Source organism: Lagenorhynchus albirostris, chromosome 3 (genome assembly GCF_949774975.1).
Source record: "Lagenorhynchus albirostris chromosome 3, mLagAlb1.1, whole genome shotgun sequence".
Lineage (NCBI taxonomy): Eukaryota > Metazoa > Chordata > Mammalia > Artiodactyla > Delphinidae > Lagenorhynchus > Lagenorhynchus albirostris.
In genome coordinates, this window is record NC_083097.1 from 52,935,897 (window position 1) to 52,958,553 (window position 22,657).

The 22,657-nt window shown below is 39.7% G+C and overlaps 1 protein-coding gene across 1 annotated transcript in view; it reads left to right on the forward strand.

Moving 5' to 3' along the window:
- LOC132518318 (microtubule-associated serine/threonine-protein kinase 4-like) overlaps window positions 1–22,657 on the forward strand; it is a 207,551-nt gene that overhangs the window by 166,318 nt on the left and 18,576 nt on the right. Inside the window, exon 2 of the mRNA XM_060146311.1 lies at window positions 6,009–6,162. Coding sequence (XP_060002294.1) covers window positions 6,009–6,162 — 154 coding nt within the window. The remainder of the gene's footprint in view (window positions 1–6,008; window positions 6,163–22,657) is intronic.

The following is a 22,657-nucleotide window of genomic DNA, read 5'->3' on the forward strand; positions in this document are numbered from 1 at the left end:
CTCTGAAGTACCTAGATGGTAGTACCCGATGTATATTTCCTGAGTTTTTCAGATGCTAAAACCACCACCAAATGGAAGAATTAACTGCTTGATGATCATGAGCTCCTAGCCCCAGACCTTCTGGCACCTAAGGATTGATTACCATCAACCAATCAGAGAATTGTGCATGGGCTGATGACAAACCCTGGGATACCCCTCCCTCACCTTGCCTTTAAAAATGCTTTGCTGAAACCCTGCAGGGAGTTTGGGTTTTTTGAGCATGAGCCACCCATTTTCCTTGCTTGGCCGTGCAATAAACCTTTCTCTGCTCCAAATGCCAATGTTTCCGTTTATTTGACTTCACTGTACATGGGGCACACAAACTTGTGTTCAGTAACACTTTTACATAGGGCCATTAGAGAAAGCCCCCCCCCTCGAAAGAGTAACCTTTTAATAGAGACCTTTAGGATGGGGGAAACATGGTAGCTAATACCTGGAGTGTATCCCAGGTTAGAGGAAGTAATCAGTGTAAAGGTCCTGGGTGGTGGGGAGATGCCTGGGGCTTTTGAGGTCTGGCAACAGACAGAAGTGGAGTGAGTGGAGTAGTAGGAGCTGGGTTCAGAGGGATGGGGGTAGAGGTGGTAGGACCTTGTAGGGCATTGTCAAGACTTTGGATTTTGTTCTGGGTGAAGGGGAGGTCGTGGGAGGACTCCAAGCAGAGGATCCAAGCAGAGGAAGTCATGGGAGGACTCCAAGCAGAGGATCATAAGCCTCTGGCTTATGTTTTAGAAGGGTCACCGACTGCTGTGCTGAGAAGTAGGATGGAAGCAAAGAGATCTCTTGGGAGGCTATTTCAAGAGAGATCTGGAAGGCAGAGACAGGAGTGGTAGCAGTAAAAGTGGTGAAGTGATTGGGTTCTGGATATATTTTAGAGGTTGAGTTAGGGGATTTGCTGATCAGCTATAGAATAAGAAAGAGAAGTTTAGAATAAGTGTAAGGTTTGTGACTTGAGAAGCTAGACAGAAGGAGTTGCCATTTACTGAAGTTGGAAAAATCTCTTTAGTTTCCAAATAACAATGGTTATGTGATCATGTAAATGAGAGAACTTGTGTGCTTGGGCAGGAAATTGTCTGGAGATGAGGCTGGAGAAAGCTGTCAGTTAAGAAGGCTGCAAGTTCAGTGTTCATCGAAAGGTATAATATGCCTTTTTACAAAGAGATGGATGAAACTGTGGGATATAGCCATAGAAGAAACACATGGTCCATGTTTGGAGACAGTGGTAGTGGTTGTGGTGGTGATGGCAGAGACACTAAACAGAATAAGACCCAGTCTTGTAAATGATTTGGCTTTAATTCATATTCACTGATGGCAGAAGCCACAGTGTAATTGTGGTGGACTCTTCTGTTTTACTCATCCTGATAGTTGTAAAACAGCAAACAATGGTTGGCGATGATCAATATAGAAGATAGATATAGATTTCTGGTGATGAGCATTTCTGTAGGACTGGTAATTTTGGAAGCTTTTCCCCAAGTCTGGATCAGACTTACAGTAGTTGTGTACACCGTTTGTTCTCTAGGACGCTTACATGTTTCCTGTGATAAACTGCTAGGAAAATTATTACTGAAATGCAAATCAAAACTACAATGAGGTATCATCTCATACCAGTCAGAATGGCCATCATCAAAATGTCTATAAATAATAAATGCTGTAGGGGGAGTGGAGGAAAGGGAACCCTCCTACACTGTTGGTGGTAATGTAAGTCAGTGTAGCCACTATAGAGAACAGTATGGAGGTTCCTTAAAAAACAGAAATAGAGTTATCATGATCCAGCAGTCCCACTCCTGGGCATATATACGGAAAAGACAAAAACTCTAATTTGAAAAGATACACGCACCCCAGTGTCCACAGCAGCACTGTTTACAATAGCCGAGACGTGGAAGCAACCTAAGTGTCCATTGACGGATGAATGGATAAAGAAGATGTGGTACATATATACAATGGAATAGTGTTACTCAGCCATAAAAAAGAATGAAATAATGCCATTTGCTGCAACATGGATGGACCTAGAGATTATCATACTAAGTGAAGTAAGTCAGATAAAGGCAGTTATCATATGATATCAATTATATATGGAATCTAAAAAATGATAAAAATGAAGTTACTTACAAAACAGAAACAGACTCACTGACATAGAAAACAAACTTACCAAAGGGGAAAGGAGGTAGGAGGGATAAATTAGGAATTTGGGATTAACAAATACATCCTACTATATATAAAATAGGTAAACAACAAGGACATACTGTATAGCACAGGGAACTATATTCAATATCTTGTAATAATGTAATGGGACAGAATCTGATAAAGATTGTGTGTATATATACATATACGTGTGTGTGTGTGTATATGTATGTGTGTGTGTTTAACTGAATCACTTTGTTATACCTGAAACATTGTAAATCAACTATACTTCAATTAAAAAAAAAAAAACTGCTAGCAAGAGAGGTTGCTTACCTGTAAGAGTTAAGTTTGGTCCCTGTCTGACTTCCAAATTCAGTAATATGCAAATGCACCTTAACTGTTTTGTGGCTATTGGAACTAAAAGCGGTTAAGAAAACTAAAGGTAGGTAGTTTTGAGGAAAGCTAGTCTACCACAAATCAATGCTTGCCATCAGCGAATGAAGTACAGAGAATGTGTTTCAGTCCAGGATACTTTGTGGCTAGCGGTGTGCTAGGTGAGTATGTGACAAGGGAGTAGGGTCTGGCTCTCCAGGAGTCCACTGACTGCTTGGTGAGGGAAATTAGAAGTATTCAGAGCAAGTAGGACAAATGCAGGCTTAGATGTCCTTGAACATGAGTGAAAGTTGTAAAGACAACCTCTGTCTTTAGTTGAATTCCTTGTAGTGTGGAGACTTTGGAAGTTTGGAAAGCTTGGAAAACATTAAACTGAAATCATTCAGAGGGCAGTGTCCAAAGTGATATGTTCACTGTCTGCCTTAAGCTCCAGGGTCTGATGAAATGTTTTAAAGGGATCATGAGTGTTTGAATCAGGACAAAAAATGAAAAATAAATTGCAAGGCTGTAGTGGACCATTTTGAGGAGCTCTGACTAACTGTAGAAAGGAAAGTAGAGCGACTGACAACACAGCAAATTTGGAAAAATGATATATTTAGAGAGAGTGCTGTTGAGAGTGTGATTTTGATGTGAGGAAGAAAATGGGATCCTGGAACATGGCGCAGTGCTTATGGGTTTTTCTGCTTATATCGTGTTGGGAACATTTGCAGCCCTCACAGTTCACTGCCTCGATTTTGCCAGATTTAAAATAATACTCCTCTCTTGGGGTTGTGATTCTGATTAAAAAAACTCTGGCTTATGGACTAATAGCTCATGACTCTATATGTGATGACATGGATTTTCTTTTTTATTTGCCTACACTTTCTCCTTGACTTCCTTCTCTTTCTTCTACACTTGTTTCAGGTCTTTTATGGCTTTGTTGGAAATATGTAAGGAAATCACATAATTCCTCCTTAGGAATTATCTTCTTTCCTCTGCTTACTTTTTTCACCCTCTGTTAATTAGCAATACAACAAACTTCCCCAGAGAAATTAATTATAATTCCACAAGCTGAAAAATTTAACTTCGGGTGAAAAGTAAGTAGCAGAAGTTGGTGAACCTTAAACAATAAATATTTGTATTTAATGCAGCTGCCACTAGTAATTAAGAGAAAATGACTAACTGAAATGGACCCTAACTCACTTGGTTATTCCGAGGGGTTCTTGGTGCACTTATGCGAGCAGTAGCGATTATGGGGCATTTTGTTGAATGTCTATGACACATTGCCACCTTGTGGCTGCATGTTTTTCTTTCGCGGTAAAAGCAAATTTTTAATATTAAGTCCACATATTTTATTTTTTCCCTAGTATTTATACTTCCCTTGATAACAGAAGATTTGAGACATCTTAGAAGAATACATTTAATACAGGGCAGGAGAATTTAAGACAGTGTCCTTGTTATTTGAAGAGGCAGGCCAAAGTATTGAGGGGTAAAAATCCACAATGTCTGCAACTAACTCTCACTATAGGGGTGGTAGGGCAAAGAGAAAGCGGGGGCGGGGCGGGGGGAGAGAGGGAGGGAGGGAGGGAGGGAGAGAGAGAGAGAGAGAGACAAGGAGTAAAAGTCATGGGCGGAAGTTAACAATTCACCACTGGTCAAGGGAACGTGGTTTTTATTATACTAATCTTACAACTTTTCTGTGTTTCAAATTCCCTTAAAATTTCCCCAAAATATTGGCAGGAAAAAAAAGAAAAAAAAAAAAACGGGGGTAAGGGCATAAAATAGAGCTAAGAAGGAGGCAAAATTAACCTCTGCGTTTGGACCCTGGCTGGGTTCTGCGTTTTCTAGTAGCTGATGTGTTACTGTCCAAGGTGCCCTTGCTACATTTCATTGTCTGTAAGGTTTAAGGGCAAAGTGTCTAACACTAGACAGAAATTCGCTCTTGGAGGCCGTTCTAAGTAGGACACTGATGTAATGAACAGCAGCCCTAACAAATACTTCCAAAAGTACAATCTGCAATTCCTTTTCCCTGCTGATCAGGGCAGATCCTGGAGTGGATGCGCCTCTAGTTTGTTGAGGACCTCTCACTAAACTACTAAGTGGCAATGAAATACAGTAAAATACTGACTGGCAATGAATTTCAGATGGTACTGATTGACAAGTGCTTGAAATCCAGCTGTTCTGTGTTACTAATGAATACAGCTGAGCTTGGGGGAGAGTTGACATCATGTAACAGCTGAGTGAGCGTAGTCTATTTCATTTCAACTGGCTTGAGAGGAGTTACTCATAGGCAAGGTCAGATTTCTTTTTGTGCCATGGTTTTGAATATGCTGCATGGCATAGACAGACACATAGATGACTTCATCCATGAATTTTCTTTTCCTGTAAATGCACCCATGAGAGTCTTAATCTGAAAAAATTCTGACAGGTATAAGCAGATGACCTTCTTCCTACCCAGGAAAACAAAACAAATCTCAGTGAAGCATCCCTAAAAATGCCTGGCTTTGAGCAGTGTTACCCAACTCTTGTTTGTTTTTAAATTTCTATGAAGCTGGCTCTTTTCTGTGGCAGTTGGAATATCCATGAATATTTTTTGTACTTCATTTTTATTCTTAATAACTATCTGGGTATATGCATGTGCACATTAATATTTTTGTCTTTAATAACTATCTAGACACATATACATGCATATACACCTACCTGAAGGAGAACATTTTAAAACATAGGGCCCTATTCAGGTATGAGAGGTTTTCTTCTGAAAGCAGGACAGATCTTGAAATAAGTGTTGTGACACAAGGGATTCTTTTGTAGAAAGCTGTCTTTTGAAGTGACTTTGGTTTCTATGACTCTTGTGACAGGTTTTCTTTTAAAAAGCTATGAAGTGGTATCAGGACATACTAATTTCCATGAAGGGCTGTGGTGCTTAGAAAGTTCCCTTCCCTACGTATATTCGTGAGCACCGAAAGCTTGTGAATTTTCTTTTGTGAACAACTAAAGTGATCTGTGGATTCTCTGTAGAATCTATAGAGCGATATTCTTCATTTTTTTTAGGAGGATCATGGCCCACAGAAAGATATATTTTACATAATGACTCTGGATACACACACATACATGTGTAACTTAACCATTTCATGAAATGATTCTTTTCCTTCCTTCATTGGACTCTGATAATTTCTGTTCTGCTGGTCACCATCTACTAAACTTGATTTCATGATCCACTAATACGCCATGACCCACTAATTTGCTTGAAAAACACAGCAGTGGAGGTTTTGCAGCAAGCCAGATACTTTTTCAGATGGAAGACCCAACAGTGGAACCCTGAAGTCTCTATACCAGCCAAATTCAAAACAGTGTTAGGAGAGAGGGATTTAGAGAAGGAAAAGAGGGAAGAAAGTATGCCTGGTGGGGAGGGGTGTGGTGTCTTTCATTCTGGTTGAGAGCATCCCCAGGAAGTGATGTCGCTATCCTTCTCTCTGCAGCTTGACCACATACTATCCCCTCCGCCCATGCCATTTCGGAAATGCAGCAACCCAGACGTGGCTTCCGGCCCTGGAAAGTCGCTGAAGTTTAAAAGACAGCTGAGTGAGGATGGAAGACAGCTGCGGCGGGGAAGCCTGGGGGGTGCTCTGACTGGTGAGTCGCATGGGTGACTTGTTTAAGAGAGGGGGTTACATTTATACAGTACAGTTGGCCCTCTGTATCCATGGGTTCCACATCCACAGATTCAACCGGCTACAGATGGAAAATATTAAAAAAAAAAAAAAATTCCGAAAGTTCCCTAAAGCAAAACTTGAATTTGCCCTCTGCTGGCAACTAGCTACACAGCATTTACGTTGTATTAGGTATTATGAGTAATCTAAAGATGACTTAAAGTATCCGGGAGTACATGCATAGTTGATAAACAAATACGGTGCCATTTTATATAAGGGACTTGAACATCTGTGAGAGTCCTGAAACCAATCCCCGTGAATAGGTGGGGACAACTGAAGTGTGTCCCCAATGACAGTGGAGTTCCCTGTGTGAAAATCAGCCCCTTAGAATGTACCTGCCCCTCCACAGACCATTTGGTACAACCTAATCCAATTCAGAGAGCCATTAAATTAAGGATTATATTAGTAAACTTTACTGAAGTATAATTTACATAAAATAAAACGTATCCATTCTAAGTGTACCTGTGGATGGGTTTTAGCGAATTTACACCCCAGTGTAATTACCACCAAAGTCAAGATATAACATGTTCCCTTGCCCCTTCTTTGGGCCCAGGCAACCCCAGAGCTGCTGTTCGTCACTATAGATTAGATTTATCTTAAGAATTTTATACTAATGGAATCATACATTGCATGCTTTTTTTGTGTCTGGCTTCTTTCGCTCAGTTTGTTTTTAAGATGCATCTATGTTGTTAGATGTATCCGTAGTGTATGTTGAACCTCGTAAGAAACCGCCAAACTGTTTCCAAAATGGTACCATTTTACATTCCCACCAGCAACAGGTGAATGAACTAATTGCTCTGCATCCTTGGCCATCTGTGGTATTGCCAGTTTTTTTAAATTCTAGCCATTTAAATGGGTTAGTAGTCGTATCACTTTCTGTTTTTAATTTGTATTTTCTTGATGACTCAATGATGTCAAACATCTTTTCATGTGCTCATTGGACATTCATATTTCTCCTTTTGTGAAGTGCTTGTTTAAATTTTTCACCCATTTTTAAATTGTGTTGTTAAAATTTAATTAATTAAAAAATTAAAATCTAGAAAATCTACAGATAACTTTTATTGGCTTGAAAGATAGCCAAATTAAAATAACTTAAAGCATGTTTTTTAAAAAAATAATTTCCCATATAAATTTTCATGTTATTAAACTTAATTGTAAATCACTAAAGGTTAGATTTCTATTTTTTCATTCTAAGAGCTTTTCCCTCTAAATATTTTAAAGAAACTTTATTGTTTTTTAACAATAAAGTTTTCTCTTGTCTGCCAGTTCATAAATGACCTGGAAAACAAGTTGAGTTCTTCATTTTTTTGAGAATTATGGATTTTGACTTTTTGGAGATGAAATTTCTGGGAGCAGAACTGCTTCTGTACCATGATCAGCACAGAGTCTAGAACATGTGACCCACTGTGGCACACTGCTGAGGTGTAGGGTGAAGCTGACTTTAGGCCAAGGGGAAAAAATTCATCAAAAAATTGCTGCACTTCATTAAAATTAGGGCAAATGTTCACACTTGAGTTTTACTGATGTTCTTTTAATGCTTGTTAGGACGTTTTTCTTTGCTTTCATTTCTATAAATGCAGAATATTTGCATTTTTAAGTAGGAGATCCTAAAGATTTAGCCTAACCTTTAGTTTTTTAGCAGGGGAGATTAAATCTTAACGGTTAAAAGGCTCACCCCTTACTTACTAATTTCACTTAGGGAATTTACTTACTTTGGTTAAACTATTTTTGACCAACAGGTGGCGGGGAGTAATGGTTGCTCCAATTTTTGCTAAATCAGTTTACTTAAAACTTTAAAATAATGCAAAGGTATAGCTCTTGATGCAGATATATGACCAGAAACATGAAATTTGGCCTTTACCTTTAAAAAAAAAAAAAAAAGCTGAACTTGATTCCCATTTCAAAATCTCAACAGCTCTAGCAATTCTAGCTAACCTTTTGCAATTTAGCTTGATATAAAATTATTTTAGTTAATTAATTTTTGGTCAGATAATTTTCAAAAATGTTTAATAGTCCTTAGGAGAGCTTTTTAAAAAAATCTCTTGAACATCAGCCTGTTTTAAAAAACAGTAGCTTGAAAGTGATTTTGGAATATGAAGAAAACAATCTTAGTTGGTCTTCTACATAGCTTAGCTGAGGATTTAATGAAGTAACACATACAAAGCAGTTAGCCCAGTAATGGTGGCTATTAGTATTGGTGCATAACAAATTGAATTTAGGATATTTGCAGTTTATGGGTAACTTGGTCTTGTGAACATCAATTTGAAACCCTTATCAATTGAGTTTCTGCTTTGTGTCAGGCACTGTGCTAGTATCAGGTATTAGAGCAGAGAGAAGAAAGCATCATTTCTGATCATTAAGAAACATGGTTTCCACTAGTTTTAGGCAACTGTAAATAATCACATATGATCTTCCCTTGGAATAGACCTTGTTGCTAAACTTATGTCAAACTGGTTTTGACATCATAAGTTTGTGCCTGATAGTTTCTGTAACTTAAAGACCAGCCGCCTTCCTATTGTTTAACTTTGTTTTATTCCAAGGTTTGTTTTCCTTTAGCAGTTTTCTACTGTTTTCTTTGAAACAAAGACTATGTGAAGGCTTAATTTATATTTTGAAAATTTTGCCACCCAATTAGCCTTTATAAGTTTCACTAAACTCTTAGGTCTTTGAGAGGAAGGTTTGTGACCTTTTCATCTATTCATCCCTAATGACAGCCGACACGAAAACTTTACTATGTGGCAGGCACAGCTTTTAGGGAATTACATTTATTGACTTATTTAATCCTTACAACATCTCTGTGCACTTAGGAGGGAGGCACTCTTATACCCATTTTACAGATGAGAACACTGAGGCACAGACAGGTTGAGTAAATTGCACAAGATCACGATGCTCAGAAACAGCAGAGCCAAGATTTGAACCCAGGTGTTGTGGCTCCACAGTCTGTACTTGTGGCCACTACACTGTGCCTAGCACAGCTGGTACCCAATAGGTTTTCAATATATTCCAGCAGGATTAGTTCGAGTAATTTTTTTTTTCCAATTAATTGGAAAATTTGTGCTCAGTTAATATCTGGGGCTGACTCAATCTGTATGGATCCTGGTCCATTAATTACAAAAGTAAATTAAAACTAGACAATTAAGACATAGTAAAAACTTTAAAATTTACATATTCCTTAATCCAGCCATTCTGTTCCTCAGATTTCATCACAAGGAAATAGTCGTGAATATGTGTAGAGAATTAACTTTAGTTATGTTTAGAGCAGCACCACTTATAATAATTAAAATCACATATTATCTAAAATCTAGATATTATACACATAAAGTGGAAAACAATTATAAACATTAAATCATGTTGTGAAAAAATACATTTTAACATTGAAAACTCACAATATATTTTTAATGTGAAATCTCATTGTTGAATGGACTCATCTTTTCATAGGACTTAATATAATTGTAATTAAATAATTATATATTTAATGAGAGGAAGGAAAACAATTCCTGTCTACTAAAGAGTTTTCTCAAACTGGGATTATGGTTGACTTGGTCCCCTTTATAATTGGGCAAGTGAAGGTTGCTACATGGCCCTTTTTATACCCTGCAATTCAATCCATGAGTTACTTTTGCCCCTGAGTTTTTTTGTGGTATTAGGTGGTGTACCAGTTGACAACAATAATACTACATAACCACAAAGTTTCACTTTCAGACAACAATACATATTCCCTTTTTTCTCCTGTGGCTGCAGGTCACCTGGGTTTTGGGTTATTTAGCCTGGGCTCTTCTGTGATTGGTTCTAGGATGCAGTCTGGGTCTAGATCTGCTCCATGTGTCTCTCCTCTTCTTGAGCCAGAAGCTACCCAAGGTATTATGTTCTCCTGGTAAGAGACAGGAGCAAGCGTGTGCACGTCCACCTGCACAGGCAGGTTTCAAGCCTCTGCTGGCCCCATGTCTGCTAATTTTCCATTGGCCAAAGCAAGTCACATGGCCAAGCCCAGCATCAACGGGCAGAGGCATGCTCCACCCACCATAATACCTTGGCAAAGATGCAGATCTATAACACTCCCGGGGGGAAGCAAAGAATTGGCACCAATAATTCAGTCTGACATAGTTAGCTTTCGTCTCTCTTTACAAACAGTCTTACAGAGTGAAAATATTTACATTTACCAATTTTTCAATTAAGAAAGTAATATGGAGCTTCCCTGGTGACGCAGTGGTTGAGAGTCCGCCTGCCGATGCAGGGGACACGGGTTCGTGCCCCGGCCCGGGAAGATCCCACATGCCGCGGAGCGGCTGGGCCCGTGAGCCATGGCCGCTGGGCCTGCGCGTCCGGAGCCTGTGCTCCGCAGCAGAGAGGCCACAACAGTGAGAGGCCCGTGTACCACAAAAAAAAAAAAAAGAAAAGAAAATAATATGTGTTCAATGTGGACAGTTCAGAAAATACAGAGCACCATAAAGGAAAAAGCTGTAAGCCCATAATTCTACCATGCAGAAACCCTTGATGGAACTTTTGACATTTTCTTCCTCAACTAAAATTGTGAATGACTAAGAGGATTAGATCAGAGGAAAAAACAACCAGTACCTTTTACGCAGGGCTGGCATTTAAACAACAGATCTAGTGTTCACCATGTCCATCCCTGCCTGGATTTTTTTTTTTTCTTTTTTGAAGCTGATGATGTTTTATATCTTCATGGCCTGCAGTTTGCTAAATAGGCTCCCAGAAGCATCGTGTAAACATTGACTGAGGTTTGGAGCCCCCTGATGAGAAACAGAAGCATTATTCAAATCATACGGATTCTTAAATCTGGGCCTAAGTGGTAATGTGCCTGACAGTTCACAGCAAGGAAGCTGCAGAATGAAGGGCAGAACCTCAGGATCTTGACTCCTGGCTTCTTGATATGCAAATGATTGCCCTAGGAGATATGGGGATATATGTATATGTATAGCTGATTCACTTTGCTATAAAGCAGAAACTAACACACCATTGTAAAGCAATTATACTCCAATAAAGATGTTAAAAAAAAAATGATTGCGCTGAATCCTACTCCTGCATTCCACAGCTGTGATGTTTGTGTGTTGTAGTCCTAACATGCAGAAAATGAAGGAAGACTTCTTTTTCTTATGCAGAGAATTGTGTTTTTCAAAACATATTTGGGTTGTTTGGAATGTAAAACAAAGAGGAATCTTTGTATGTGTGTCACTTGCACACAATAATAGGAAATCAACTTTGTAGACAGTATAAATTAGAACTTCTAAAACTGTTAGCATCGCTGTATTCTATCTGGGGGAAAAACTTGAGAGATTTTTCCTACTTGTTGGGGATAACATCTGAAAATTCAAAAAAACACATTTCAGAATGAATTTTTTTTTTTTTAAGGATTTTTTTTTAACATCTTTATTGGAGTATAATTGCTTTACAATGGTATGTTAGTTTCAGCTTCACAACAAAATGAATCAGTTATATATATACATATATTCCCATATCTCTTCCCGCTTGCGTCTCCCTCCCTCCCACCCTCCCTATCCCACCCCTCCAGGCGGTCACAAAGCACCGAGCTGATCTCCCTGTGCTATGCGGCTGCTTCCCACTAGCTAACTACCTTACTTTTGGTAGTGTATATATGTCCATGCCTCTTTATCGCTTTGTCACCGTTTACCCTTCCCCCTCCCCATAGCCTCAAGTCCATTCTCTAGTAAGTCTGTGTCTTTATTCCTGTTTCACCCCTAGGTTTTTCATGACATTTTTTTTTTAAATTCCATATATATGTGTTAGCATACGGTATTTGTCTCTCTCTTTCTGACTTACTTCACTCTGTATGACAAACTCTAGGTCTATCCACCTCATTACAAATAGCTCAATTTCGTCTCTTTTTATGGCTGAGTAATATTCCATTGTATATATGTGCCACATCTTCTTTATCCATTCATCCGATGATGGACACTTAGGTTGTTTCCATCTCTGGGCTATTGTAAATAGAGCTGCAATGAACATTTTGGTACATGACTCTTTTTGAATTATGGTTTTCTCAGGGTATATGCCCAGTAGTGGGATTGCTGGGTCATATGGTAGTTCTATTTGTAGCTTTTTAAGGAACCTCCATACTGTTCTCCACAGTGGCTGTATCAATTTACATTCCCACCAACAGTGTAAGAGGGTTCCCTTTTCTCCACACCCTCTCCAGCATTTATTGTTTCTAGATTTTTTGATGATGGCCATTCTGACTGGTGTGAGATGATATCTCATTGTAGTTTTGATTTGCATTTCTCTAATGATTAGTGATGTTGAGCATTCTTTCATGTGTTTGTTGGCACTCTGTATATCTTCTTTGGAGAAATGTCTATTTAGGTCTTCTGCCCATTTTTGGATTGGGTTGTTTGTTTTCTTGTTATTGAGCTGCATGAGCTGCTTGTAAATTTTGGAGGTTAATCCTTTGTCGGTTGCTTCATTTGCAAATATTTCCTCCCATTCTGAGGGTTGTCTTTTGGTCTTGTTTATGGTTTCCTTTGCTGTGCAAAAGCTTTGAAGTTTCATTAGGTCCCATTTGTTTATTTTTGTTTTTATTTCCATTACTCTAGGAGGTGGGTCAGAAAGGATCTTGCTTTGATTTATGTCATAGAGTGTTCTGCCTATGTTTTCCTCTAAGAGTTTGATAGTTTCTGGCCTTACATTTAGGTCTTTAATCCATTTTGAGCTTATTTTTGTGTATGGTGTTAGGGAGTGATCTAATCTCATACTTTTACATGTACCTGTCCAGTTTTCCCAGCACCACTTATTGAAGAGGCTGTCCTTTCTCCATTGTACATTACTGCCACCTTTATCAAAGATAAGGTGTCCATATGTGCATGGGTTTATCTCTGGGCTTTGTATCCTGTTCCATTGATCTATCTTTCTGTTTTTGTGACAGTACCATACCGTCTTGATTACTGTAGCTTTGTAGTATAGTCTGAAGTCAGGGAGCCTGATTCCTCCAGTTCCTTCTTTCGTTCTCAAGATTGCTTTGGCTATTTGGGGTCTTTTGTGTCTCCAAACAAATTTTAAGATTCTTTGTTCTAATTCTGTGAAAAATGCCATTGGTAGTTTGATAGGGATTGCATTGAATCTGTAGATTGCTTTGGGTAGTAGAGTCATTTTCACAATGTTGATTCTTCCAATCCAAGAACATGGTATATCTCTCCATCTATTTATATCATCTTTAATTTCTTTCATCAGTGTCTTATAATTTTCTGCATACAGGTCTTTTGTCTCCTTAGGTAGGTTTATTCCTAGATATTTTATTCTTTTTGTTGCAATGGTAAATGGGAGTGTTTTCTTGATTTCACTTTCAGATTTTTCATCATTAGTATATAGGAATGCCAGAGATTTCTGTGCATTAATTTTGTATCCTGCCACTTTACCAAATTCATTGATTAGCTCTAGTAGTTTTCTGGCAGCATCTTTAGGGTTCTCTATGTATAGGATCATGTCATCTGCAAACAGTGACAGCTTTACTTCTTCTTTTCCAATTTGGATTCCTTTTATTTCCTTTTCTTCTCTGATTGCTGTGGCTAAAACTTCCAAAACAATGTTGAATAATAGTGGTGAGAGTGGACAACCTTGTCTTGTTCCTGATCTTAGTGGAAATGCTTTCAGTTTTTCACCATTGAGGATGATGTTTGCTGTGGGCTTGTCATATATGGCCTTTATTATGTTGAGGAAAGTTCCCTCTATGCCTACTTTCTGGAGGGTTTTTATCATAAATGGGTGTTGAATTTTGTCAAAAGCTTTCTCTGCATCTATTGAGATGATCATATGGTTTTTCTCCTTCAATTTGTTAATATGGTTTATCACATTGATTGATTTGCGTATATTGAAGAATCCTTGCATTCCTGGAATAAACCCCACTTGATCATGGTGTATGATCCTTTTAATGTGCTGTTGGATTCTGTTTGCTAGTATTTTGTTGAGGATTTTTGCATCTATGTTCATCAGTGATATTGGCCTGTAGTTTTCTTTCTTTGTGACATCCTTGTCTGGTTTTGGTATCAAGGTGATGGTGGCCTCGTAGAATGAGTTTGGGAGTGGTCCTCCCTCTGCTATATTTTGGAAGAGTTTGAGAAGGATAGGTGTTAGCTCTTCTCTAAATGTTTGATAGAATTCGCCTGTGAAGCCATCTGGTCCTGGGCTTTTGTTTGTTGGAAGATTTTTAATCACAGTTTCAATTTCAGTGCTTGTGATTGGTCTGTTCATATTTTCTATTTCTTCCTGATTCATTCTTGGCAGGTTGTGCATTTCTAAGAATTTGTCCATTTCTTCCAGATTGTCCATTTTATTGGCATAGAGTTGCTTGTAGTAATCTCTCATGATCTCTTTTATCTCTGCAGTGTCAGTTGTTACCTCTCCTTTTTCATTTCTAATTCTATTGATTTGAGTCTTCTCCCTTTTTTTCTTGATGAGTCTGGCTAGTGGTTTATCTATTTTGTTTATCTTCTCAAAGAACCAGCTTTTAGTTTTATTGATCTTTGCTATTGTTTCCTTCATTTCTTTTTCATTTATTTCTGATCTGATTTTTATGATTTCTTTCCTTCTGCTAGCTTTGGGGTTTTTTTGTTCTTCTTTCTCTAATTGCTTGAGGTGCAAGGTTAGGTTGTTTATTCGAGATGTTTCCTGCTTCTTAAGGTGGGCTTGTATTGCTATAAACTTCCCCCTTAGAACTGCTTTTGCTGCATCCCACAGGTTTTGGGTCGTTGTGTCTCCACTGTCATTTGTTTCTAGGTATTTTTTGATTTCCTCTTTGATTTCTTCAGTGATCTCTTCATTATTAAGTAGTGTATTGTTTAGCCTCCATGTGTTTGTATTTTTTACAGATCTTTTCCTGTAATTGATATCTAGTCTCATGGCGTTGTGGTCAGAAAAGATACTTGATACAATTTCAATTTTCTTAAATTTACCAAGGCTTGATTTGTGACCTAAGATATGATCTATCCTGGAGAATGTTCCATGAGCACTTGAGAACAATGTGTATTCTGTTGTTTTTGGATGGAGTGTCCTATAAATATCAATTAAGTCCATCTTGTTTAATGTATCATTTAAAGCTTGTGTTTCCTTATTTATTTTCATTTTGGATGATCTGTCCATGGGTGAAAGTGGGGTGTTTAAGTCCCCTACTATCAATGTGTTACTGTCGATTTCCCCTTTTATGGCTGTTAGTATTTGCCTTATGTATTGAGGTGCTCCTATGTTGGGTGCATAAATATTTACAATTGTTATATCTTCTTCTTGGATCGATCCCTTGATCATTATGTAGTGTCCTTCTTTGTCTCTTTTAATAGTCCTTATTTTAAAGTCTATTTTGTCTGATATGAGAATTGCTACTCCAGCTTTCTTTTGGCTTCCATTTGCATGGAATATCTTTTTCCATCCCCTTACTTTCAGTCTGTATGTGTCTCTAGGTCTGAAGTGGGTCTCTTGTAGACAGCATATATAAGGGTCTTGTTTTTGTATCCATTCAGCTAATCTGTGTCTTTTGGTGGGAGCATTTAGTCCATTTACATTTAAGGTAATTATCGATATGTATGTTCCTATTCCCATTTTCTAAATTGTTTTGGGTTCGTTATTATAGGTCTTTTCCTTCTCTTGTGTTTCTTGCCTAGAGAAGATCCTTTAGCATTTGTTGTAAAGCTGGTTTGGTGGTGCTGAACTCTCTCAGCTTTTGCTTGTCTGTAAAGGTTTTAATTTCTCCATCAAATCTGAATGAGATCCTTGCTGGGTAGAGTAGTCTTGGCTGCATGTTTTTCTCCTTCATCACTTTCAGTATGTCCTGCCACTCCCTTCTGGCTTGTAGGGTTTCTGCTGAGAGATCAGCTGTTAACCTTATGGGGATTCCCTTATGTGTTATTTGTTGTTTTTCCCTTGCTGCTTTTAATATGCTTTCTTTGTATTTAATTTTTGACAGTTTGATTAATATGTGTCTTGGCGTATTTCTCCTTGTATTTATCTTGTATGGGACTCTCTGTGCTTCCTGGACTTGATTAACTATTTCCTTTCCCATATTAGGGAAGTTTTCAACTATAATCTCTTCAAATATTTTCTCAGTCCCTTTCTTTTTCTCTTCTTCTTCTGGAACCCCTATAATTCGAATGTTGGTGCGTTTAATGTTGTCCCAGAGGTCTCTGAGACTGTCCTCAGTTCTTTTCATTCTTTTTTCTTTATTCTGCTCTGCAGTAGTTATTTCCACTATTTTATCTTCCAGGTCACTTATCCGTTCTTCTGCCTCAGTTATTCTGCTATTGATCCCATCTAGAGTACTTTTAATTTCATTTATTGTGTTGTTCATCGTTGCTTGTTTCATCTTTAGTTCTTCTAGGTCCTTGTTAACTGATTCTTGCATTTTGTCCAATCTATTGTCCATTCTATCTCCAAGATTTCGGATCAACCTTACTATCATTATTCTGAATTCTCTTTCAGGTAGACTGCCTATTTCCTCTTCATTTGTTAGGTCTGGTGCATTTTTATCTTGCTCCTTTATCTGCTGTGTGTTTTTCTGTCTTCTCATTTTGCTTATCTTACTGTGTTTGGGGTCTCCTTTTTGCAGGCTGCAGGTTTGTAGTTCCTCCTGTTTTTGATGTCTGTCTCCAGTGGCTAAGGTTGGTTCAGTGGGTTGTGTAGGCTTCCTGGTGGAGGGGGCTAGTGCCTGTGTTGTGGTGGATGAGGCTGGATCTTGTCTCTCTAGTGGGCAGGTTCACGTCTGGTGGTGTGTTTGGGGGTGTCTGTGGCCTTATTATGATTTTAGGCAGCCTCTCTGCTAATGGGTGGGGTTGTGTTCCTGTTTTGCTAGTTGTTTGGCATAGGTTTTCCAGCACTGTGGCTTGCTGGTCGTTGAGTGAAGCTGGGTGCTGGTGTTAAGATGGAGCTCTCTGGGAGATTTTCGCCGTTTGATATTATGTGGAGCTGGGAGGTCTCTTGTTGATCAGTGTCCTGAAGTTGGCTGTCCTACCTCAGAGGCAGAGCCCTGCTTCCTGGCTGGAGCACCAAAAGCTTTTCATCCACAGGCTGTTTGAAATATCTCAGTGTGGAAGAAGTCTTGACCAGCCAGGTGGCTTATGTGAACTTCTTCACCCTTCGCGAGCGGAGACTGTGGGTGGCGGAAGGGGAAAGCTTCGGAGCCGCGGAGGAGAGCCCAGAATGAATTTTACTTCAAGAGGGAAAGGAAAAACAAACCACACAATGCCAGAAAACATTCTTTTCTTTAAAATTAACTTGAAGGCTCTTCTGTTTAAGTGCTGTGTAGAGTTTAATGGGTTTCTCATCCTAAAGGCCTCCTTAGCTTAGTAGGCAAGTCTGACAGAATTTAGATTAAAGCAAATTTACGTGAAACATAACTATGTTATAGGTAGCCTTGGTATTCAGTAAATATTGCACCTGAATACTCTTGTATATGCTCTGGATTTCTTCATGTTTGTAATACCATCAAAAGAATGCCTATGTAAAAATGGTGTGTATTAGGATAATACCACGTGCTAGAGCGAGCAAACCAAAAAATTTCTGGGGCTTAACACAGTTGTCACATACTTCTAGCTCATGTAAGTGTTTTGGGTTATGAGGCAGCTCTCTCCCTCCTGGTGAGTTAGGGACCCGCATTCCTTCCACCTTCTGCTCTGGCTCTTATTTACGGCCTCCACACTCTGCTTCCAGCTGGTAGAAGTGGACAGAGAAGAAAAACTTCCTGAAAGTCCCATCCTGGAAGAGACACACTTTATTTCCATTCGCATTTGTTTGGCACGATCCTCTCACATGGTCAAAGCCAAATTCAAGGCTGGTGCTACTGCTGGGGGAGTGCTAGGTTCCTGCTGGACTGTGGCCTCTGAGTCCAGCTACACAAGAGGCAAGGGAAATATGGCATTTACAAAATCAGGGAAGACTGAGAAATAGGTTTTAATAAAGAAATTGGGTGTGATTAGTTTTCAGTATGTTAGGTCTGAAATGCCTGTGGGGCATGTTAAATCAGAATGTCCAGGGAGGACTGTGCAGTAACAGAAGCAAGAGGCATATTTTGAGAAGGAAAGGATTGGCTTCATCTAAGAGAATAAGATGAGGACATCTTAAGAAGTTGCCATTGGATTCAACAGTGTAAGTCACTGGAAACCTTGAGGAGGAAGGTGCTGAAGTGTGGATGGCAGCTAGAGTGAACTGGCTTAGGAGCAAACAGTAATGAAGGACTTTGAGGTAGCTGATGTGTTGATGAGAGTGTGGATAGCTCTTCTGAGAAGTTGTACAGTTATAAGAGACTCGAGAAAACAAGTGTGAGCTGGAAGGGCATGAGGGGTCAGAGGGGACCACTGTAATGTGGGAACCAGGCAAGCATGTTTGTAAGGTGTTGAGGATGGTTCAGAAGAAAGAGATGATAACCAGAGAAGTCAAGTGCTGTGGAAGCACCTGGCAGGGTATCCGGAGCACATGTCAAATGGTTGGCCTTTGTAGGGAGAGAGGTACTTCCTTCATTGTAACAGGAGGAAGGAGGAGAAAATGGATGCAAAAGCAGGTAGTTTAGGTACATCTATACCATGAAATACTACTCAGCAATAAAAAGGAACAAACTACCAATTGTCTACTGAAAAAAAAAAAAGCACAACCTAGAAGTTGAGAACTATGTTTTATTCGGTGGACTTGCTGAGGACTTAAACCTGGGAGGCAGCCTGTCAGATGGCTCTGAGGAACTGCTGGGAGGAGGTAAGGAAGAAGCCAGGATATTTAACAGTTTTCGGAAACAACAACAACAAAAAAGGGACATCCAAAGATTACTGTTAGTTAAAGAAAAGCACACAGGAAACAACAACAACAAAAAAGGGACATCCAAAGATTACTGTTAGTTAAAGAAAAGCACACATCTCAAGTTAATGAATTTAGCGCTTTTCTTTTCGGTGTATGGGAAGATGCAAGAGTCTGGACTCTGAAATCATTCCTTTGATATGCACCTTCACTATCTAGGGCCAGAATCCTGCTTTTCTCCACCCTGAATTCCCTCAGGGTACACAGTTGGGAGGCAGCTGCAGTGGCTGCTGGCTTGGTGGCTGCACCATCCTTTGTTTACTGATACGGCAGGTGATGCACGTGACAACCTGGGTGAATCTCCAAAGAATTAGGCTGAGTTAGAAAGCAAAAACAAAACAAAACAAAACCCCCAAGAGGTTACATGCTGTGTAATTCCATTTCTATATCATATTCTTGAAATGACAAAATTATAGAAGTAGAGAACTGATTAGTGGTTGTCAGGACTTCAGGAGGAGGACCTGGGAAGGAAGTAGGTGTGGCTATGAGCGGGCAACATGAGGGATTCTGCAATGGTGGAAATGTTCTGTATCTTGACTGTAGCAATGTCATTATCAGGGTTGTGATTGTACACCATAGTTTTGTAAGATGTTGGCATTGAGGGACACTGGGTAAAGGATACCTGGATCTCTCTGCATTATTTCTTACAACTGCATGCGAACCCACAGTTACTTCAAAATAAGTTTAATTTTAAAGTATTCCCTTTCCAGATCAGTGATTTTAATAAATTTTCTTTTCATAAAAAAGCAGGTGGTTTAATTGATTTAGTGGCTTCACTTCTCTGCAGTATGAGATATCTGTGTGGGCTTCGGGAGGGTTCTATGGGAATTGACTAGAGAAGGAAGTCTGAAATGTTCTTAGGGAATAGGAAGGCAGACTATAAATGTAGTAGGGTTTCTTGGAAGCACTGACAGCCCATTCAAGGTCTGTGATCATGAATTGAAAGTGAAGTCAGTGTACATGTTTGAGGGAAATGTTAAGACACCAGGGAAATTTGTGAACTGGGAACATCAGTTCCACAGAATATAGCAGAGGGACCTGGTCCAGGGTCACTCAGGAGAGCCATGGGGAGGGTGGAGCTGAGCTGTGTAAGAGTCAGGGGGTTTTGGTGCCCAGCGTGGGATTCTCCAGGGGTAGAGCCAAAGCCCATGGGAGCTTGGAAGTGTGGTGGGACTGTGGACCGAGCAGTGGGTGGGCTGTTCGACTTAACCAGCCCATGAAGGATGACCGATATGTTCATATTTTGAAATCTGGCAAGTTTTAAAACTTTTAAAAGGTAAAGGTCTTTACAGTTGTCGTAAAGACAATGATGCTGTCAGTTTGGATTCTTGGCTTTTGGCCAACAGGAAAAAGAACCTAGATAATTCGCACTTAGGGTTTTACTGGCTTAAAAACATCCGGCTTCTATTTGTTTTACTGTTTCTCAATACTTACAAATTTTCTATGCTGAGGGCATATAACTGGGGGCAGGAATTCTTTTACGTGGCTTTAGTGTTGTTTTAGAACTTGTAACATCGTGTACTTCCTCCACAGTGGTTTATGAGTCTGGAGAGTGTCTCTACCTATTTTTTCTGAGTCACCAAGCGATCAAGAGGCAAATCCATGAGCATCTTCTTTCTGGTGAAGGTACATGATTTTAAGTAGCCTTTAAACCCACTTGCTGTCCTCACTGTTCCTATGTCAGCTTAAGTCTGGATATTTTGTTTGCTATCTAGGTGTTCTAATTAGAAGATGGCAATGTAGATGTATTTTGTTGGCGTTTGTAGTAGCTCCTTGTCAGGGTGGGAAGATGTCCTGAGACTCCGCCTTAATGGGGCATGCAGCTGCTAGCCAGCTTCTTTGGCAGATGCTGCCTCCCAGTGGCTGTCTGTCCGGGGGCCCTCTGCTGTAGCTCATGGCCCATGCAGATGGCTTACCCATAAGTCATTGCTCCCACTGATGGGGGAGCATCACTTGGTGGTTCCCAGGCCCCTGGTCACCTGCTGCTTGGGAATTGTCAAGTGGCCACCTTGTTCAGAGCCGGGCTGCAGAGTCCTATTTGAAGCTCAAATCTCTCCTTCAGACATTTGGCACCCATGAAAGCATCCCAGGAGGTGATGTCAGGCATGAGAGGAGAATCAAGGAAAGAGTCTAAATGAAAACATGAGGACTGGAATGTGCTGCTCTTATATTGTGAGTCAGATGAGAGACTGGGCTGTTTGCTTTGATGTGTGCATGAGCTCCAGAGAGTGCTGGGAGCCGTGCTACATCAGCGAGAACGGCTCTTCAGAAATCCGTTTTTCAGTTCTGTACCAGATAGAATTTGAAGGATTTAAAATTAGTCCTGAGCGTTCATTAAGAAGATGTTGTTGCTGGAAGACCTGATTTAAGTTTCTTGAAGCACCTTCTGCGAGGTAAAAGGTTACTTGGGACTTAAATCATTGTGATACAGAATATCAAGATCGCTAGGGTAGGAACATCAGTTGCATACTGAGATACAGCTAAACCGTTATCACCTACAAAATAAGTTGGCTTCTTGACCTTAGGCTGGGTTATGTTGGATGTGATCAAACCCAGTGACTGAAATTCTTCCAAGTACCCCAAAGAAGAGAGTGTCTAGTGGTCATTTAAAGTTTTTGCTGGCATTATTTTAAAGGTTGTATGTGTCCAAATATATAAGGAAGTTCTCTATACCGATTAGGCTAAAGAAGAAACTTAATAGAAACAAACCAAAGATGTATGAATATTAGGATCCCCAAAACAGTTTTTCTCGGGGCTTCCCTGGTGGCGCAGTGGTTCAAGGTCCGCCTGCTGGTGCGGGGGACACGGGTTCGTGCCCCGGTTCGGGAGGATCCCGCGTGCCGCGGAGCGGCTGGGCCCGTGAGCCGTGGGCGCTGAGCCTGCGCGTCCGGAGCCTGTGCTCCGCAACGGGAGAGGCCACGGCAGTGAGATGCCTGCGTACCGACAAAAAAACAAACAGTTTTTCTCTCTCCCAGTTTTCTCTCTCCGTTCCTCTTTTTCTCTGTCTCTCCCCCTTACTTCTTGTGTTCTAGGGTGATTCTATAAATAATGGACTTCTGTTATTCCTGATTGAAAAAAAATGAGTTTATTGAATCCATATCTCAAAAATTTGTTCTTAAAATTTTATTTAGAATAGAAAACTGATGGCAGGTTTTTTTTTTAAACATTTTATCAAGGGGTTAAATTTTTTTAAGGAACATAATCATTTTCCTTCTTTTCTCCCCAGTTTTTTCCTAGTACTTCCCTGAAGATCTGTTTAATGCTGATAGGATAGACTGAGGCCTGGGTATGGCAGGGTGTGGTTTTCCTCTCCTTCATGCGTTGTGTACTTGTAGGTTCTGAAAAGCATGCTGATTCCAAGCTTGTCTTCTCAGTTTTGTATATGTATCGTCTTTAAGAGAGACGTGGTTTTAGATCCCTGTGACTCTTCAGCATAAACGAGAAAGCCACGAAAGTTGAATTGATTGTATTACAGTTAAGAATATGAAACATGAGTTTAAACATGAGTTTAAATAATTGGAAATCAGTATCAACTATTTATTAAATCCCACCTATAGTGCTCTTTGAGTTATTGGGGAAGGGGAGGTAAGATCGGGGAAGGCAAGGAAGATGGTGGCTGC